The 18,880-nt window shown below is 37.5% G+C and overlaps 1 protein-coding gene across 10 annotated transcripts in view; it reads left to right on the top strand.

Moving 5' to 3' along the window:
• Positions 1-18,880, top strand: part of LOC117575473 (polypyrimidine tract-binding protein 1) — a 164,533-nt gene that overhangs the window by 14,891 nt on the left and 130,762 nt on the right. For 7 of the 10 annotated variants that reach the window (XM_034259693.2, XM_034259703.2, XM_034259702.2 and 4 more), the window contains 2 exons: positions 3,850-3,910; positions 9,159-9,188. The exons of 2 other annotated variants lie outside the window; for them this stretch is intronic. In XM_034259693.2, coding sequence (XP_034115584.1) covers positions 3,902-3,910; positions 9,159-9,188 — 39 coding nt within the window. In that variant the 5' untranslated portion in view covers positions 3,850-3,901. Of the gene's footprint in view, positions 1-3,849; positions 3,911-9,158; positions 9,189-18,880 lie in introns of those variants that run through there. One more of the 10 variants, XM_034259697.2, reaches the window with a different exon arrangement.

Raw genomic sequence — 18,880 nt, 5'->3', positions numbered from 1 at the left:
GAGACGATATAGCCATGTCCGTCTGTCCGTCTGTCCGTCTGTGTGTCTGTGTGTCTGTGTGTCTGTCCGTCCGTCCGTATGAACACCTAGATCTCAGAGACTATAAGAGATAGAGCTATAATTTTTTTTCGACAGCATTTGTTATGTTTGCACGCAGATCAAGTTTGTTTCAAATTTTTGCCACGCCCACTTCCGCCCCCGCAAATCAAAAAAATCGAATAACAAGCGTAATTTTAAAGCTAGAGTTGCGAATTTTGGTATATATAATAACTACTATAGTAGTTATGATTCCTGAAAATTTGGTTGCGATCAGATAAAAATTGTGGAAGTTATTAAAAAAATACTTTTGTATGAGCAAAAACGCCTACTTACTAGGGGTCTTAGTTGCTTTGGCGGACAATCTGGTATATTATGCCGTCTATGGTATATTTTGAATGTGGTACTATATCGATATAACAAAAATACCATTTGGTATATTTTTAGTATTTTTGCATTTTTGGTATATTTTGAAAAAAATTTGCTTTTATTCAAAATGGGTAGCGGGTATCTCACAGTCGAGCACACTCAACTGTAACTTTCTTACTTGTTCTGGTTGGCACTTTGCCCAACCGAAAGCCATCAAATCACATCAAATAGACGAGAGAATGCTGCTCGCTGGCTGACTTTTGGTTTGGGGGCCCTTTTGTTATAAGTACAAGTATTAAAGCGACAAGTACATAAGTGTATAAATGACTAAGTATTTGCTTATCTTGGCTGTCGTGTTTGGCATTGTTTAACGTTTGTCTTCTATTTTGGGTGGCCCTCTCCGTCTCCCTCCTCCCTCGATTGGATGCGATCTTCTGGCGATATGACAGCCAAGTGTCAACGCTCTTAGGGCGCGTGGTAATTGCCATGTAAATCAAATATGCAAAACTTGTGTTAAATAGGCGCAAAGATGATGTAGCTAAGCGTGCAAAAGATAAATATTTTCTAACATTTTTCAGGCACATGAGCTGTTAAGCACAGTGCACAGTTCATTATTTGCCTACATCTTGTTGTTGTTCTTGTTGTCGCTCTCATTGTTGTTGTTGTTTTTGTTTTCTGCTACTTGAAGTACTGTGCTCTTAAGCAGACAATGAACCGACGCTGCTGTTGCCGGTCTACGATCTGATGACATCAGTTGATTGTTAAAGTTGAGCATACATTTACATTCAAGCTAGAGTTTGTGGGACTTGCAAATGCTTGACGCGGAGATACCCTATACAAAGAGTGGGCATATGATGATAGATTATTGATACCATGAATACTGATCATTAAACCAAATTTATATATTTGTTTCGCTTTCTATGGTAAAGTGGGTTTGCCTGAGATAAAGATAAATTTATGGACATTGATTCTTTGCCTGAGATAAAGATAAATTTATGGACATCGATACTTTCATTCGTCGTATCAATGATTGACTCATTAAACAATTGCTATTTTTGGATCTACGCCAAATTTAGACAACTTCCGTGTATGAAGCTCTATATTTCATAATACTAAGTAAAGTATTAATGTTGATATATTAATCTTATCTTTCGACGTTATTTAATCACATAAAGATTTGTTATCAATTCAAATTGTATATGTAGGAAGATGAATGATTCTATTAGAAATAGCTATTTTTGGATCAATGGTTAATTAGGCAGCTTCTGATTATTAAGATTTTTAAATTATATAGTCATGAAATTTTGACAAATATTTCTTGTCCATTAACTTGAATCAATAAATATGATTCGTTCTATAAAAGATATCTTTTGTATCAACCCAAATTTTATAAAACTTCAAGGTTTATACTATATAATCTTAAACAAATGCTTCTGTTTGGTCAAATCTTTTTTAGAAATCAATTTAGATTCTTATCACAATGAATAACAATCTTAAACTGAATCATTGATACTTTTACAATAACTATTTTTATACTATATCAACGCCAATTCTAGCGAACTTCTAATAACTAAGCATTCTTTGTTTGCTCAAATCTTTTAAGAATGCAACAATTAGAAAATCTGTCACATAGCTTAACACTCACATATCATTCCCTTTTAGCTGCAACTACAGGGTACAAATATACTAAGTTAAAGTTGCCGCTTACTTGAGTGTGTTCTTGAATCTTGCTCTTTCTCTCACACACACTTGAGAAGGGCAAGCGTCATAAATTTTTATCAATTTAACTAATAAACTGCATTTCATTTTGATTTTTTCACTTGCTACGCTGCTTTGTTGTTGTAGCTGCCTGCCACACATGCTGTTGTCAACTGCGTGTGTGTGTGTGTGTGGCGCTCATTAAGCCGTGGCTGCCGTAAAAATCAATAACAATTTACACAGATTTTTAACATGCCATATAACGATTTTAGATAACCACGCTGCAGCGTATGCGTGTGTTAGATTAAATGTTTGCCAGTGTATGCGTGTATGTGTGTACGTGTGTGTGTGGGCTTCTAAAGCTTTTGTGTTTGCTTTTTTGTTTGTCGGGCCCACAATAGGTAAATAACAACAAAGTTATAACAAATTAGATAAGCGGTTTATTAGCGACGATACCGTCATAGCAACAACAGCAACAACAACAATAGCCATATATAGCACACAACGTTACAGGCAATTTACACAGATATATTATGCTTTATTTTTGGGTGTGTTAGTTTTCTCTGTTGTAAATGGAATTTTTAATTTTCACACACTATTAAATGGCTCCTCGACCTGCTGCAGCGGAAGAGAATAAGAGAGCGATAGAGCGAAGAGAGAAGAGAGAGGGAGCAACTTATAGTTGGTGTGAAAAAATAGTTTGATATTTAATTAGTTTGTGATTCATAGATTGGCTAGCGATCGAGAATATTTTAAATGCTTACAAGCTGAGTTATCGGTATCGAAATCAAATTAAAGTAATTTAAACTATTTTGTGTTTATAGATATGCATAAAAACAATAAAGAAAAAAGAGTGTGCTTGACTGTGAGATACCTTTTACCGATTTTGAATAAAAGCAAAACAGTGCAGTATTATATTCAAAATATACCATAATTAATAAATAAATACAAAAATATACCAAGGGCTATATTTGGTATATCGATGAAGTATAATACAAAATATAATATTTGAATACAAAAAAAATATACAAAATTAATATATCGCAAAATACTAAAATATACCAAGGGTTATATTTGGTATATCGATAAAGTACTACATTCGAAATATACCATAGAGTACAAAATATAATATTTGAATAAAAGCAAAACAGTGCAGTATTATTATCATAATATACCAAATTAATATATAAATACTAAAATATACCAAGTGTTATATTTGGTATATCGATAAAGTACTACATTCGAAATATACCATAGCGTACAAAATATACCACATCACAACAACTCTACCCTATGGGTAGCGGATATAAAAATACTACTCAATATTCACCTTCTTCCATTACAGATGAAACTCAACTAATTGAATTTCAATCGCTTGTGTTTGTTTCCAACTCAAATCTATTATTTAGTTTTCTATTAACTGAGCTGCTAGCTCGTTTTTTGGTTTTATTTGTTTTGACTCACATTGGAGAATCATTATTTATAGTTGTGCATGCATTCATTGTATTTTTAACAAAAATTTATTTACTTTCCATTCTTAATCATTAGACTGTCGATTTCCGCTTGTTTGCTTGTGGCATTTCCACAGCTGTGTTGTTTATTTACATGTCCAATAAACTAAAACATGAACGGCAGCATAAACAAACAGCTTTAACAATACAGAAGTTTGCATGATATTATCGCATATAAGGATATTATCTATAGTAGCCAATATTTTGATTTCTGTTTTCTTTTCTTTCGTTTTAGGTAAGTTTATGTTGGTATTGGGGCGAAAAGTAAAAGAAAGAAAGTTCTTAGCATGAGCGCTGTAAGTGTTAACTTTTTCGTTTTCGTTTTTTTTTTAAATTGAATCTTCATTTTGTCCTAAGTAGTTTTTAAGAGTATGTTAGCTCCCTAACATGTGCTTCTGCAATTTGAACTTTCTAGTGTGGACCATTTGAACTGCAATTGGTTTTTTTTAGCTCTGCGACAAACTTTGACACAACGGATAGAAAAAATAAAAAAACATCGAATAAAATACGAAACCAAGAATTGTACACAAAACTTATAGAATGTTTAACATTTTGCCGAGCAAATAAATTATATTTTTTTCTTTTCTGTTGTCGGTCTGTCGACAGTCAACAATGTGATGCCTCTGGCATTGTTGTTGCTGTTGTTGTTGCTGTTGCGCTTTTCTTGTTGCTCCAATTTCCTGAATATTTTTCATGCCATTTGGCATTTGCTATTTCAATGGAAAATGGAAAGCATGTGTGAGCGTGAGCGAGGGAGCGAGTAAGTCACAGTGAGTGTTTGGTGATCTCTCATGGACAACAACAGCGACGATGCTTTACATTTAAATTCATTTTATTTGATTTGATATTCAGTTGCAATTGAATTGCAAATATTTGTGCGACAATTTGCAGCAAAAACCGAAAAGATAACAAAATCTAAAAAAATTCCAATTGCATTCGATTAGCTGCTGTGATGTGAATGGTAAATAAAGTTTCAATTTGTATCCATTACGTATACGACGTGTGTTCATTAAGCTGCCCTCGTATCAAATATACCATAAACAAGGCATTAAATGAATCTCAAAGCACTCTCAGAGTGTGTGTTTGTGTGTGTGTGTGCCGCATTTCCGCTGAAGAAGTAAACCACTAAAAGTATCTTCTTCCACATTGGTGGAAAGTTTTTGGCACGACGATTCCCTTCTTTCTTTAGTCTAAAAATAATATTTACGTTTTTATTTCATTTTCATGTTTGCGCTTTGTAAGTTCTTCCTGCTTTTTCTTCGCCTGGGCGCTGGACATGGTTGCTATATAATTAGACGACGCGCTTTTGTGTTGGCATTGCTTCTGTGACTCTGCCTCCGCCTCTTGTTGGTCATAAGTCAATAGTTGGCGACGTTTTAATGGCCGCCTACCTCCTGCTCCTCCTCCCTCCTCCTGCTGGCAGACGTATCTAAGCGCTAATGAAAAATTATGAATTTATGTTTTGCTAGAGACACATTCTGCCGTGTGTATGTTTGTGTCTTCTGTGTCGTGTTCATTCGGCCTTTGCATGCCATTAGAAGATAATTCATGTTTATGCCGCCTCTTGAAATGTGGCAAATTAATGTGGCAGCATTTCGTCAGTGATATTTTCGCTTTTACTGCTCGGATTTATAATGCAATTTTTATTAGTTGTTGCTACATGTTTTTAGTGTACAATTGGGTAATGGTTTATTAATTGAATTATGCCAACGACATGGGATTACAATTGGATTGCAGACTTTGTATTTTATTTACTATGCCACATGTATCTGTATCTTTTAAATGTGGGACAACTTTAATGGCTTTAAGATATACAACAACAACAACCTACTTAAAGAAAGGCAATTAAATTTGAGTGCTCAAATCAAATGTTAAAAGCCGACAGATTTTTTAAGAATTTTAATAATATTTATATAAAAGGCCAAAAGCTACAGCGACGTTTCAGATTTATGGCATATTTTGTGTTGTGCACGCTCTGTGCAATCTCTTTTGAAGTTCTTAATAAATTTTTACGATTTATTTATAAATAACCGGAAACAGCGCTGAAGAATTTCACGTATAAACAATGTGGACAAGAGTTAAAAGGTATATTTATTTGTACATAATTATAGAAGCGATTTGTGAATGGTCGCACTACAATTTGCCACATTAAGACGCCATGATATCGTTTAATCCGACCCAAGATTTATGCGACAACTATATAAATCGACTATATGTTCACGTTTATTGAGGAGGCGCCGTTCGCCATTCCTTGTTTGCTATTTGTGAGCTTTAAAATTTGTCACAGACATAAAAAAAAATACACAAAAAAAAAATGAAAATATATAAGAATTAAAACAAACGGAAAGGCAACTAGTGCGCTTTTAATAATATATTTGTAGAGGAATAAATGTTATTTTAAATTTGGTTTTGTGCTTTTTGTAAACTTGACCACTTGGCGCTCATAAAAAATGGGTTTTTAATATTTTATGCCCAGACAATATAACAATATTCACACAGTAGCATTTTCTTTATTTGCGTGGGTCGTTGGAGCGTGGCCAAGTTATGCACTTCTTTTCGGCGCCCCAAAAATAAACCGCAACGTACGAAAATTTTCAAACAAAAATAAAAGAGCAGAAAAAATAGAAATAGCCAGAGACAACGAGAAAGGTCTGCGCAATCACGACGATTAAATACTCTAAAGGTATTTTATAAAAGAAAACATATTAATGAAAGTATATTAATTAAAATGTAAATTTAATTCACAATTTCAATATTGAGTGATGATGTTAAAACACTTTCGACGAACTGTCTAAATAACATAAATGAAATGATAAATGATATCTTACAACTCTTTAACTTTAACTTCAATATATCAGAAGTGTCACATATTAAATGTTAAATACTACAACACTCTCGGGGAAGTGTATAAAGACCTGATGCAGCTATAAATATATGTATGTATACGCTTATGCTATATGAAAAATATTGTCTGTGAAATTTAAGAGCAAAGTCATTCTTCTTCGCAAAGGCGGCAGGCATATGTTGTAGATTATAAATCATCTATGCTATATGCAGAGATAGATATGTATCGCTAGCATATGTAAAATGCTTAATTAATTTACGCTTTTTATCGATGCGCTCGAAATGATCTATTAAATCATTTTGTGATTGTGATGTTGGCGCTTCTGCTCACCTGCCGCTTCTCACCTGATGCTCTTCACCTGCGCGCTGCGCCGCGTGGTTTATATATTCGAAAATAGCCGCAATGAAAATGTTTTCTGTGTATTTGTGTGTGTTTGTGCTCTTGTGGCACGTTGTTGCTATCAATTAGCCGGGGCTAGACTAAATCAATTGCGGCAATTGAGGCAATCAATTAGCGTCTAGCGTCAAAAGACAACGTTCTCAGCGTTCTGGCAATTCGAAATTCGGTGCTCTTTAATTTTCAACGCTTTGCCACCTTTTAGCTAATGAATTTTTGGCCATGCGCCTTTGCAGCCAGTCAGCCAGCCAACAAACATAATGAGCTATTATGATGATGCCTGAGTTGCATAAAATCAAGTTGCAACCAACAACATTGAATAGCATAGAATATGGAATTAAGCAATGTCCATTACACATTTCAAAAGCTCACGTGCCACAATCCAAGTATTCCAACCACATTGAATTCACAAACACACACACATTAACTTGCGAGAGCAATTTGTATGCAACGCTGCGATGCTGCAAGTTGCTGGCTGGCTGCTTGGCAGCACGTTGAACGATTGCGCCTCAAGTGCACCGAGGTTGCGACGTGAACACACGACGAAGGCATCTTGGACAGCTGCTTAGCGTGTTGTGTTAACCTTGTTAAGCAGCCAGACCCTTCAACTTCCAAATGACCCATGGGTGACCTGGGCGATTTGTTTCTCCAAATCGAAACGAAGTCGATGTCGATGTCGAAAGTCAAGCACATGTCCAGGGTATTTAATTGCATTTAAATGGTCACAATTAGCACAATTATTCGAGATGATGTGTTGTTCGAAATATTTTTAGCCACTCTTTTTGTTTGTTTATATATTCTCAATGCATTTTTCATTTGATTGCCCATAACTTTTCGCTAGAGCACGAGTGCTCAGGAAATTCGCTTAAGTGTATAACAAAATGTTAAAATTAAAAATTAATGATCTGCTTCCGCAACACAAACATATACTACGACGGCAGCTAAAACCGCAGAGCGCAAACTTGCCTTGAGGTGAAGCGTGTGGCGTAACAGCAAAATGGCAAAACCAAAAAACCGAACCGAGAGAATCCCTAAAAACCCAGTTACCGACATGCTGTCGGAGTGAAAATAGACTGTGATCGAAGTGTAGATACCTCTCTGCTGTCTTGAGATATAAATCTGTCTTTGACAAAGCTGTTGCTGTGAAAATACCAATACATTTTCTCTGACTATGCGAGGTATTTTGAAAATAACTAAGCAGCCGGGAAGTTGACTCAACTTGCAGCCCCCGAGTGAAAACACGTGGAAATATTTTGGCTCGAAACTGCAGCGAAGTGGAATGTATTTAGCAGTACGTGCTGCTGTTGCTGTTCCTGCTGCTGTTGCTGCTGGGGCGCCAGCAATCGTAATTTGAAGTTATCATTTATTTAGGCATCCATTAACGCGCACATATTGATGACCAGCAGAGAGCTAGCACAAGGACCACTAGGACTAAACCCCGAAAAGGGAGTGGGAAAAAGTAGACAAAGTAGAGCGACGTGTAGTGAGTGGATGCGTGCAATTGCTACACGGACAGCAGCAGAAGCAGCTAGCAATTACTTTTGAGTTAGTTGGCTTAATAGAAATTCAAGGAGCGTACTTTGTTTGCCTTGCTTGCTTGCTGGCTCGTCCCAGAGCTCACTTTGATTTTCATAGGTAAATGTTGGACCAAGTTTTGTGGGTCTCGGCCTAACGAACTAGTCCCGCGGCACTCGGCCGCGTCTTTGTGTGTTTGCTCAGCGCAAACAGCAGCAGCGGGAGTAACGACAGCAGCATCGTCTTTGGTCCTGCAAATCGATTATGAATTATTTGACTTAGAGAAATGACTTATGAGACTTCCTGCAGGACAAAAGCGACTTAAGCGCTGCTCTGCTACGCACAATGGCCACATGCCGTGTGTCCACAATTCGCTATCATTGTTGCACACACCCACATGTGTGTATGTGTGTGTGTGGGTTGGCTGAGTGAATTGCCATGATAAATGTTGCTCAAGACACGTTACAATGTTGTGGTTGTGAACGTGATACGCTTTATTCCCATACAATTCATGCAGCATCAAGTTTCAATCGCTATCTCGGGTTGAAAGGATACTCTTTTTTTTTCTTCCTCTTCCTTTTGTGTTGGCCTTTTGACACTAATAAATTTAAAAAAAAATACTTTGTTGCTTCTACATTGAAATTTAATTGTTGCGCTGATTTATGTTTCATATGTATTTTAAATCGTTGAATTCAATTTGCGTTGCACATAAATTATTTGCTCATTTTTAAATTTTTTACTGCATTTAATTAAATTAATGTTTTCTCTTCTTTTTTCTTTTGTTGCAGGTAAGTTGGAACTACGACGAGAAAGAAAACGTAAGTCGAATAATAACACGAACACACAAGAACAAGCACACACATTTGCAGGTAGTGTCGTTAATTTATATGCGACCTCGAGGGGATTGAATGGAGGAAGGAAGAGAGAAACTTCCTGTTCATTTGCCTCGTCCTTTTAAATAATTAATGCGCAACGTAATCGATTTTCATATTAATTGAGATTTATTTCATGGCAGCAACAAGAGAAACACACACAATACAACAAAAATAGAAGAACGAGCAAAAAAAAAAAAAAAAAACTACTGCTAATTTATTTCCCCAGTTGCGCATTTTTATAGTGCAATTATCACGCCCGTTGAGTGGGTCACTCAAGGGTCAAGCGCAACGATGGCGCTCGCTGCCCTGATAAAAATCTTATAAATTAGTTAAAGAGCCAAAAGTTTCGGTGGCCTCCCCCTCCACAACCAGCTATTTAGACAGTTGATTAATCGCCAAACGTATTATGGTTTCGTAATGCGTGCTAAGCTGCCTTTGTGGAGCTCCTTTTGTACGAATGTGTTTGTGTGTTGCTGCTGCTCTGCTGTTAATGTCGTTGCCTGGCAACCTCTAAGCCAATTAAGTTGTCGGTTTTTGGTAGCTGCTCAAAGTGTCATCAATGGGCCCAACACAATTGGAAATTAATAGCCAGCAAATTTGCTGTATCTGTTTTTCCATTAACATCGTCCATTCGTCGTCGTGTGGTCGAAACTCCACTCCTCCACTTGTCTTATCTTGAAGCTATTGATCAATGGTTTTCTATTTCGTATTCAACAGGCTTTTGTCCCCTCAAGTGGCCCCACTCGTGGCAATTACTGTCAAGTAGCCACACCAAACCACACCACACCGCAAACTAATTTGCGCACCTTGCCTTTTTAACGCGCGTGCATCTTCAAAGCATTTTCATGGTGACTTAAATCAGACGTGTCAGAGACCCTTACAACAGACCCTGCACAGATATTGCCAAGGCAACGCAGCGCAGCGCAGCTCGGCACTCCATCTGCCTGCCACTTCACTTCTACTTCCTCAGCTCACCCCCAACACTCATAAATCTCTTTTTTGTAGATGCTGTGAATGCATTTCAGCTCAATCAACGCTGGGCGGTCCAAGTCAAGATAGTGTGGGCAATTTACACAGACTTTGCATGGTTTGCTACTTCAGTTAGTCAAAGTATTTAAGTATTTGAGATACATGAGACAAGAAATTTGAGAGTTTAGAAAAGTTGGATCTTAGAAGGATACTTTATTTAAATTAATGTTTTTAGTTAATTAGCAATTAAATATTTATTAAAGGAAGGCTGGGTCCTTTTCAAATTGAAACGACATACCCATTAATGAAAAGCTATATAACAGATATTCTAGATATAAATTATATTTTTATTATTAAAATGTATATACGATATATATACGTTTTTCAGTAAATAGCTATGCTATTTTATAGCATTCCTGAACAAATATCTTATTTGCTAGAAGGTTATTATAACTTTGTGGCGGTAGGGAATGGCAAAAAGAGGCATCTCTATAAAGAATATGTATTCTTGATGAGCGTCAAAAGCCGACACGATATTACCATGCCTGTCTTTTGTATGCCATATTTTGCCTACTGTAATCGGGTGTCATTGTAATACTGTAATTGTCCGTCAATATGGTATATTTTAACCTCTGAGGTATATTTCGAATGTACTACATACTAGATATACCAAATATGGTCTTCGCTATATTTCAGTATTTTTGCTTTATAATAATTTGGTATATTTAAAGAATAATACCACACTTTTGGCTTTATCTGCTTTATAAAATTTGGCCCCTTACTCATTTAAGGTTAAAGAGCAAACTATTATATTTAGTTCTAAATTATATATTAATTACGAAATTGTTGAGGTTTGTCAAGCTGAGAGGACTTCAATCCATTAAGAGTTAAACGTAATTAATTCTACATAATTTGATATTATTCAAATTGTAAATAGTTTATCTATTCAGTTACAGAGGAAATATCGTTATTAATTCTTACAAAATTGTGTTTTTTCATGATAAAACAACAGATCTATTCTTATAGCAACCCTCGACATGTGGCTGTCACAGTCTGCAATATGTTGGACGCTCTCTAACTGACTGACTAGCCAGACAGTTGCCTAGTGTCATATCTTGACATCTCTATCACACCCAGGCTGTCTACGTTAAATGCGACGCACCGTTAGCTTTCCGTCACTATATTATTTTTCTTATTTCCATTTCAATTTTTTTTACTCAATTATGAAAAGAAATTATTAAGTGCTAGCTGCGCTGAATTAGCGCGCAATTGAGTGTGGCACAAGATGGGGCAAGACCCGAGGGGGAGGACAAAGAGGAGGAGGAGGAGAGGAGAAGCAGCATGTTGGGTGTGACTGTGTCTCAGCTAGCAGCGAGAGCAACTCGTGTGCAATGCTCTTGTGCAATGTCTTTTTGCGGCCTGCCTGCCTGCCTGTGGCCTGTTGGCTCATATTTTTGCCTCATATTTTTGCCCGAGTTCTTCCTCCTAGGCAACCTGCCACACGTCAGCGGCAACACTAGTGGCAAGGCACAGGGGCAGGGAAGGAAAGGGAGACTAAGGCAGGTCGTCTGCATGATATAAATGGCGCACATTTTGTGCATTTCATTTGCGTGATTTGCCAGCCAAAATGTGTAGCATTTTCCTCGCTCATATATCGTGGTCGTCGTAGTTGTTGGTGCGGCAAGTGGCAAGTGGCAAGGGAATGAAAACTGCTGATGTTGCTGCCACTGCCACTGCCGCTGCTGCTGCTGATGAGCATGATGATAATGTCTGGCCCATAAGTGACGACCTGCCCAGGCAATTGTGTGTGGCAGACGCAACAGGTTGCAAGTGAGCTACTTAAGTGAGTTCGCTTCTTTTTTTCTATGTGGGGGAAGTTTTAGTTTCTGGGCATTTGCCAGGATCTTGTATGCTGATTGTTGCATGCAACGTCTGCAACATCTCTTTTATCAGTCGTGCTGCTAATGAGGCATTTGCATTCCGCTGCCAATTCGCCAAAATAAGTTAATTATTATTTTTTGGTCTTTTAATTGGTTTGCCTCTTTATCATGATCGTCATATGCTTTGCCACGTTTTGCGCAACGAATGTGTGTTTGGATTTCTAGCAATTTGCACAAAAAATAAGCAGCTCTTCTCTCGCATTAAAAAACAACGAAAAGAGAAGACTGTGTGCACAAATAAACAAAATAAACGGCACCATCTGCAACCCACTCACATAGTCAGTCAGTCAGTCCGTTGAGGCAGACACTCCATCGTCCAGGCCAAGAGAAGCTAAGCAATGAGAGGCTATTCTTTAGCCTCTCACACCTCATTGCTATCTCCGCATCAAAGCTGATCAGAAATCAGATCATTCCGTCGCGACGGCGCGTCGTCGTCATCAACATCATCATATGCCAAACACTACCTAAATATTTATGCATGAGAATGGAAATTACTGCATCGAGAATGGGAATCAACAACATTTCATGATAATTCTCGGGAACTTGAACAACGTCGTATCTTGCCAGTTCTTTTATTTCTTACTTTTATGTACGTAAAAGATCATGTGCTTCTCGTGTGATTTAAGTGTTTTGAAAGGCAAAATTCAATTGAGTCTCAATAATTGAAAGTGATAGATATGCATCATTATTGAGTTGTTTGCTGGGAATTGAATGGAAGTTGCTTAAGAATATTATCTTTATTCTTATTAGCATTAACCTCATTACATATTCATTCATAGTTATGTTTCCTCTTGCGCCAGCAGGTGTGAATGATTTGCAATCGTTGCTCCAAAGCAGTATAATATTTTCGTCTTTTCCGCTTTTTTATTTTGACCTGTTTGTTGTTGTGCTATATTTATTATGCGGCGCAGCAGAGCAGATCATTAACACACTAAGTGAGTGTGTGCGGGTGTGCGGGTGTTTTGCGTTTGCCTTACTTGCAGAATTAAACAAAAAGTAGAAAAACAACCACAACAAAGTATAAAAAAAGCGCATAAATAGTGACGATGGCATACAAAATCTAAACAATTTCGCCACATGTGGCGGATGCGACGAAAATGGGAAGTCAACAATTAATAACAACCAACAACAAATAACGAAAAGCAAACCATAAAAAGCTTTAAATGCGTACATTTGGCAAACAGCTGTAGCCTTGCGATGCACAGCTAGATACAATCGTATCTTTAAGATACGCTCACTAATGATCGTCACAGATGAACTGCATCGCGTGCTCGCTTTGGCAGTCCATTAAACACACACCATGTGTGTGTGTGTGTGTGTGTGTGAATACCTGATCTAGAAGTTCACTCGCCATAGATCGCGCGTCGGGGCCATTGTCCAACTGACACACATTATATATTGTATGTAGTACTATGATCATAATGCCGTCAATCCGCCTACAAGCTGCACACATATTGCGATCACATTATGACGCTTTCAATTACGACAGAGAACAGTTACATTATGCTCTAGATTGACACAGGGTTTTATTATTTTGTGAATAGATTTGTAACAAGTAAAATCAAAACAAATTATAAATCAATTTCTGATCAGTGGGCTATATAATTTTGTGAAGAAATTTTTGACGAAAGGAGAAAAGATAAATTATATAAAATTTTCAGTGATCAACAGCTGATCGGTTGAAATCATTTCCCTAGCAATATTTTGAATTATTAGTTTTATTCATTAATCATTAGCAGGTTTGAGAAATATGATTTAAAAAATAATCATGAATTAATTATATATTCTTTTGTATTAATCTATTTTAATTATATTAAGTGCAGTATGAATTTTTATTTTATTTAAATCTCTGAATCTCTAATATGTTGGGCAATAGTATCAAATTTTGTACTGCGAAGTTTGTTGCATACTTTTAATTTGAAACATTAATAAAATGTATCAAAAATGGATAAAATTCTCAGTTAATTTTAGTAAATTCTCATTAAATCATACAAGAAGATAGCTGCTTACAAGAAGATCATTAAAAATAATTTATTCGATGTAAACAAAATTAAAGAATATTTTATATTAATGAAACTTAATTATGTAGTTTTGTTTTATGCTTTAAAGTCTTTGTTTTAGAGTGAATCTCTTTACCAGACTTTCTACTATTCAAAATGATAATTAAGAGTATTTAGTCTTCGTCATTTTTGTTTCTCATATAGTTGCAGCCATTGCTCCCTAGTTGAGTCAGCGATCGCCGTTTGGTTGAGCTTATTTCCGCTGCAATGCATTTCTAAATTGAATTATAACGTTTGACGGATGACGGGTGTGTTTGTGTGTTGATAGCGTATGCACAAATTATGCAATTGCTGTTTAGAGATATCTAGATATATTAGACAGCTCGACAAAACTTTTCAAGCATTTTGGCTGACTTCTTGGCACGATTTTGCCACCTTCTGTTATGCTTGTGCGGCATATGATGTGCGATGTTTAGTGTGTGCCGGAGTTTCTCGCATTGTTTGGCATTTTATGAGCGTGAAATTAAATTAATTAAAACTACACGACCTCGCCGCATCTAAGAGTGAGTAGACAGCAAGTCAGCCAGGCTAGCTGCCTGGCATGGCAAGGATACGTTGCTGCCCTGACAACATGACTCGCCTTCATATTCCGCTTATTGTGTGGCATGGCATAGATGCTGCTGCTGCTGCTGCTGCCTGCACATACCATGCCACAACCAACGTGCAACTCACTGTCACTGGCACGCTGGGCCACCTGTCGAGTGTGAGCTCGAATCAGGTTGCAGGTTGCAAAGCTTTCATTTGGCGTTGCATTGTCTGCTGCCCGGGTTTTGACCGTCAGTGATGGTCCAAAGCTCAGCTCCAGGTCCGAGGTCCAGGTTAATAACTGACGATTGTGTGTAAATGCAGCTAACAAAGTGTGTGTGTGAGTGGCGGACTAAATTAATTATAGAGTTTGGTTGCCAACGGCCCTGGCAATCACCAAACTGCTAAATCCGATTTAAATTCTACAGTTGCCAAAACTTTTAACACGCAATTTTTTATTGTATTTATAAAAGTTTTATATTTAGCTTTTAAATATCATTTTCGTGTTTGTGGTGGAGCTGAACTATTTAACAATTTAACAAACTTTTTACTATGGCTACGCAGTTCATCTGCTTATTGGCCATATCTCTCTATGGTTTCTTCAGTCTTTAAAAACAAATGACAAGTGCGCTTTTCTGGCTGCCGTCGACTGTTAATAAACTAGATTATATGCGAAGCCTTGAATGAAAATCATACGTGTGTTTCGCTTGACATCCTTAAATCTGCTTTAAAACATTCGCTTGCAGATCCAGGCACAAAGCCAGCCAGCTAATTGGCCAGAGCTACACGTGCTGCGTGGGTGGAAGAAGAGCTGAGCTCGCTCGTCAGCCAGCAATCTATATGTTCTTACTACATATATTCATGTAGGGATTTAGTCGCTGTCACAAGTGCAACAGTTAAAGCGTTGGGCATTCAACACGTCAGCCAGCTGACTGGCTTAACTTGTTGCACAATGTGGCATCCACCACTGCTGCTGCTGAGTCAACCTTGAACTGGTCGCAAGGGCGTGGTCAAGTGACAAGCGACTTGTGCGATCCTTTGCGGCAGATGAGGGATGACATTATAAATTGTAATGTACATAAATGATGTAGAAAGTTTAAAGACGTCGATGCTGGAGCTGAGTGGAACACGTTTTCTGTCAATTTAATTCCTAATTAGTCACGGCCACTTAAAGGCTGGCCCGCTGGGGAAGCAGCCGCAAATCTTGTAATTGAAATTGGCAGCTGGTAACGTTTGGACCTCAGCAATTTGCACGTGCTCCTCTTGCTAATTATTTCGTGAGAAGGGCGCAGCCACAAAAGTGACACTTATGGACATTAATTTACGTGTTAAAACTGACTTTCAACATTTGAAAATCACACTAAAACTCCACGCTAATCGGTTATCAAACAAAAATTAAAAATTCTTCAATAAACATTTGAAATGTGCATCATCACCTTGACTGACTAGCAGTTGTTGTAAGTGTGATGATGGTGATGATGACGACTCCATGTTTAGTTGGCTTCGAGCCGCCAGCTGGCGAGTAAATGAGCCACGTTAAGCTGTGATTAATTGCTGAAAAGCCCGCCGCAAGGTCGCCAACTCAGCTGGCTCTATGGCAAGTGTTTGGTTTCCTTGGGCTAAAGCGATTGTTAAACGCTGAAAATTAACCACATAAAAAATGAAATTACACGAACAACTACCAGACCCCACTGCGTTTACTCTTCGGTTTAAATATATATACTTATATACTATTATATCTGCCCCCTTTTTATAAATGGATGGCAGCTCAGTGCTTGTTCAACATTTTTTGGAGAGACCATAAAAATGGCAACAAGTGTCCAAGTTGCGTTTCCTTCTCTTTTTTTTGGGAGGGGTGTGGGGGAGAAGGAAAGGGGGAATAAAAGCATTAAAACTTTGCGGCTGCTTCACATGTCTAACGAATTTGCTAGTGCAGCTTTGGGGCCACTTCATGGGAAATGTGGCAAATTGAAGCAAGACAAAACCGAAGTTGAGCTACGCTGCAAATAATGTAGCGTAAATTTAATTATTTAGTTTTCGGAAATTTTAAACTGCGCAATTTCTGGTTAATTAGTTCGAACGTCAAATGTGCGCAGTTAAGTAAAGATAAGTAAATTCGAAATTTAGTTTAAAGTTTGTGTTTTAAAGCTTTTGTTTTTATAAAATAAATTAAAAAAAAAATATCATGTTAGAAAGCTGCATTGAATTGTGTTTGATTGTGAGATACCCGCTGTCCATTTTCGATAAAACCATATTCTACAAATCTATTAAAAATAGGCCTATATGGGGTATATTTAGTATATTGATATGAAGCAACATTTTAAGTATACCATTGAGTACAAAATATACCAGATTGTCAGCCAAAGCAAACATAACAAGTGCCGTTGAAAAAGAATTATAGCTATGCTCTTTTAGTATCTGAGATTGAGTGCTTCAAGTTGTTGTTGACGCCGATCAAGAATACATACTATATTCTATATTATATGATACTATACTTCATAGGGTCATAGTTAAAATACCCTTCTACCCTATGCTAGCGTGTAAAATAAATTTCATTAAGAGTTGCAAATCCAATGACAAAGTTGTGTTGTCCGCTTTAGAGTATTTCAATTATCTGGCCATATAACAAAGCACAGAGCTCTATTGTTGCTTTTATTATATAATTTCATGCAATGCCATTATGCTGTCTTGTTGTAGTTGTTGTTGCTGTAGTTGTGGCATGTTGTAACTGTGCTGTGCCGGCCGGCAGCCGGTTAAGTTGTTTGACAAGTTTTTCCACTTGGTCGGCCAGCCGTCTGTTTGTCTCTCTCTCTCTCTCTCACTTTCTGTTGTGGCGGATGAGCTCATCGTGACTGAGGCAAACACATGGTTTGTGATCACATAGAACACACAGCTGATCACGGTGGCGCAACTTTCAACTCTTGATCTTTTCTGCACATTCTGAGCTAAGCTGACTTTCAACTTGAACCCAATGAGGGAAACGTGTAGAGATTGTGTTGTGAACGTGCCGTGCCTACTACTATACGACTACTGCTTGGAAAGTTATGGGCCAACGTTGTGGCATTTGCGAGTCATTAATTTGACGATGTTAAATGAGAATTTATGTGTCTGCTCTTGCTTGTGTCTACATGTGTCTGCTGCACTCGGCAGCGGCTAAACAATTTCTCATGCACAAACATTTCTCAACGCGCGCTTGACAGACAAGTCGCCAGCAAAACCCCCTCGACACTCCACTCTTTTACTTCTCAAAAACAGCAAAAAAAAGCAAGTGTCATTAACACTTGTTCCACGGCTTGGTCATGTCCAAAAGTGTTTTTGTTTTTATTTTTTTTTGGTTTCGTTTTTGGATAAAAATAGTAAAAATTAAAGCAAGTTTTGTGTTTGGTTTTGGGAAACGAAGCGAAGCCGGATTTGGTTATGCAATTTATTTAAGAACATTTACAAAACACAATATTTTATGTTGTCGCCAACTCTACATAAAAGGATCGTTTGTGTTGTACCAAAAATATACTCGTTATTGCACAACTTGCTCAGCGCCTTAAATGGCTCTCGGGTTATGCATTATTTTTCAAAGAATTTTGTGCATTTATGGAGGGCAAGCGAGAAGTTGAGCAAAACAAAACAGCTGTCACTTGATCTGCCCTCAAGTTGAGAAGAGTGAAGTGAAGCTCATTTTATTGATGCTTCGCGTTACGTTTGACTGCCGACAGCACCGCGAAGCAATAAAATTGCGAAGGGGAACGACAATAAGAGAGGATGACGACTTTGCCAGAAGTTTCTAGAAGATTTTTGCGCTTTGGTTTCTTTGTTTATGCGATGCGATGGAGGGGCAATCTGATTCTCATTTGACAGCTCAATTGCGCAGTCGCAACAGCAACAACGACAACAACAACAACAGAACAGCTCCCAAGGCCAGCCGTGACTTTAAGTTGTTGTTGTGTGTGAGAAGATATCGTCGGGGGGTTTGGGCACAAAAGGCAAACTAATTCCATTGAAATGTTTTGTGTTCTGTAAACTAATTTTTCAATACATGTGGCGAGAAAAGCAAAACGAATACGCAAACGAAAACGAAAACGAAAACAGCAAAGTAAACAAGAGGCAAATGTGGCTAGCTGGTTGCTAGTTGTTCGTTGTTGCTCGT

This window comes from Drosophila albomicans, chromosome 2R (assembly GCF_009650485.2).
Source record: "Drosophila albomicans strain 15112-1751.03 chromosome 2R, ASM965048v2, whole genome shotgun sequence".
Lineage (NCBI taxonomy): Eukaryota > Metazoa > Arthropoda > Insecta > Diptera > Drosophilidae > Drosophila > Drosophila albomicans.
This window is presented reverse-complemented; position numbering and strand designations above follow the sequence as displayed.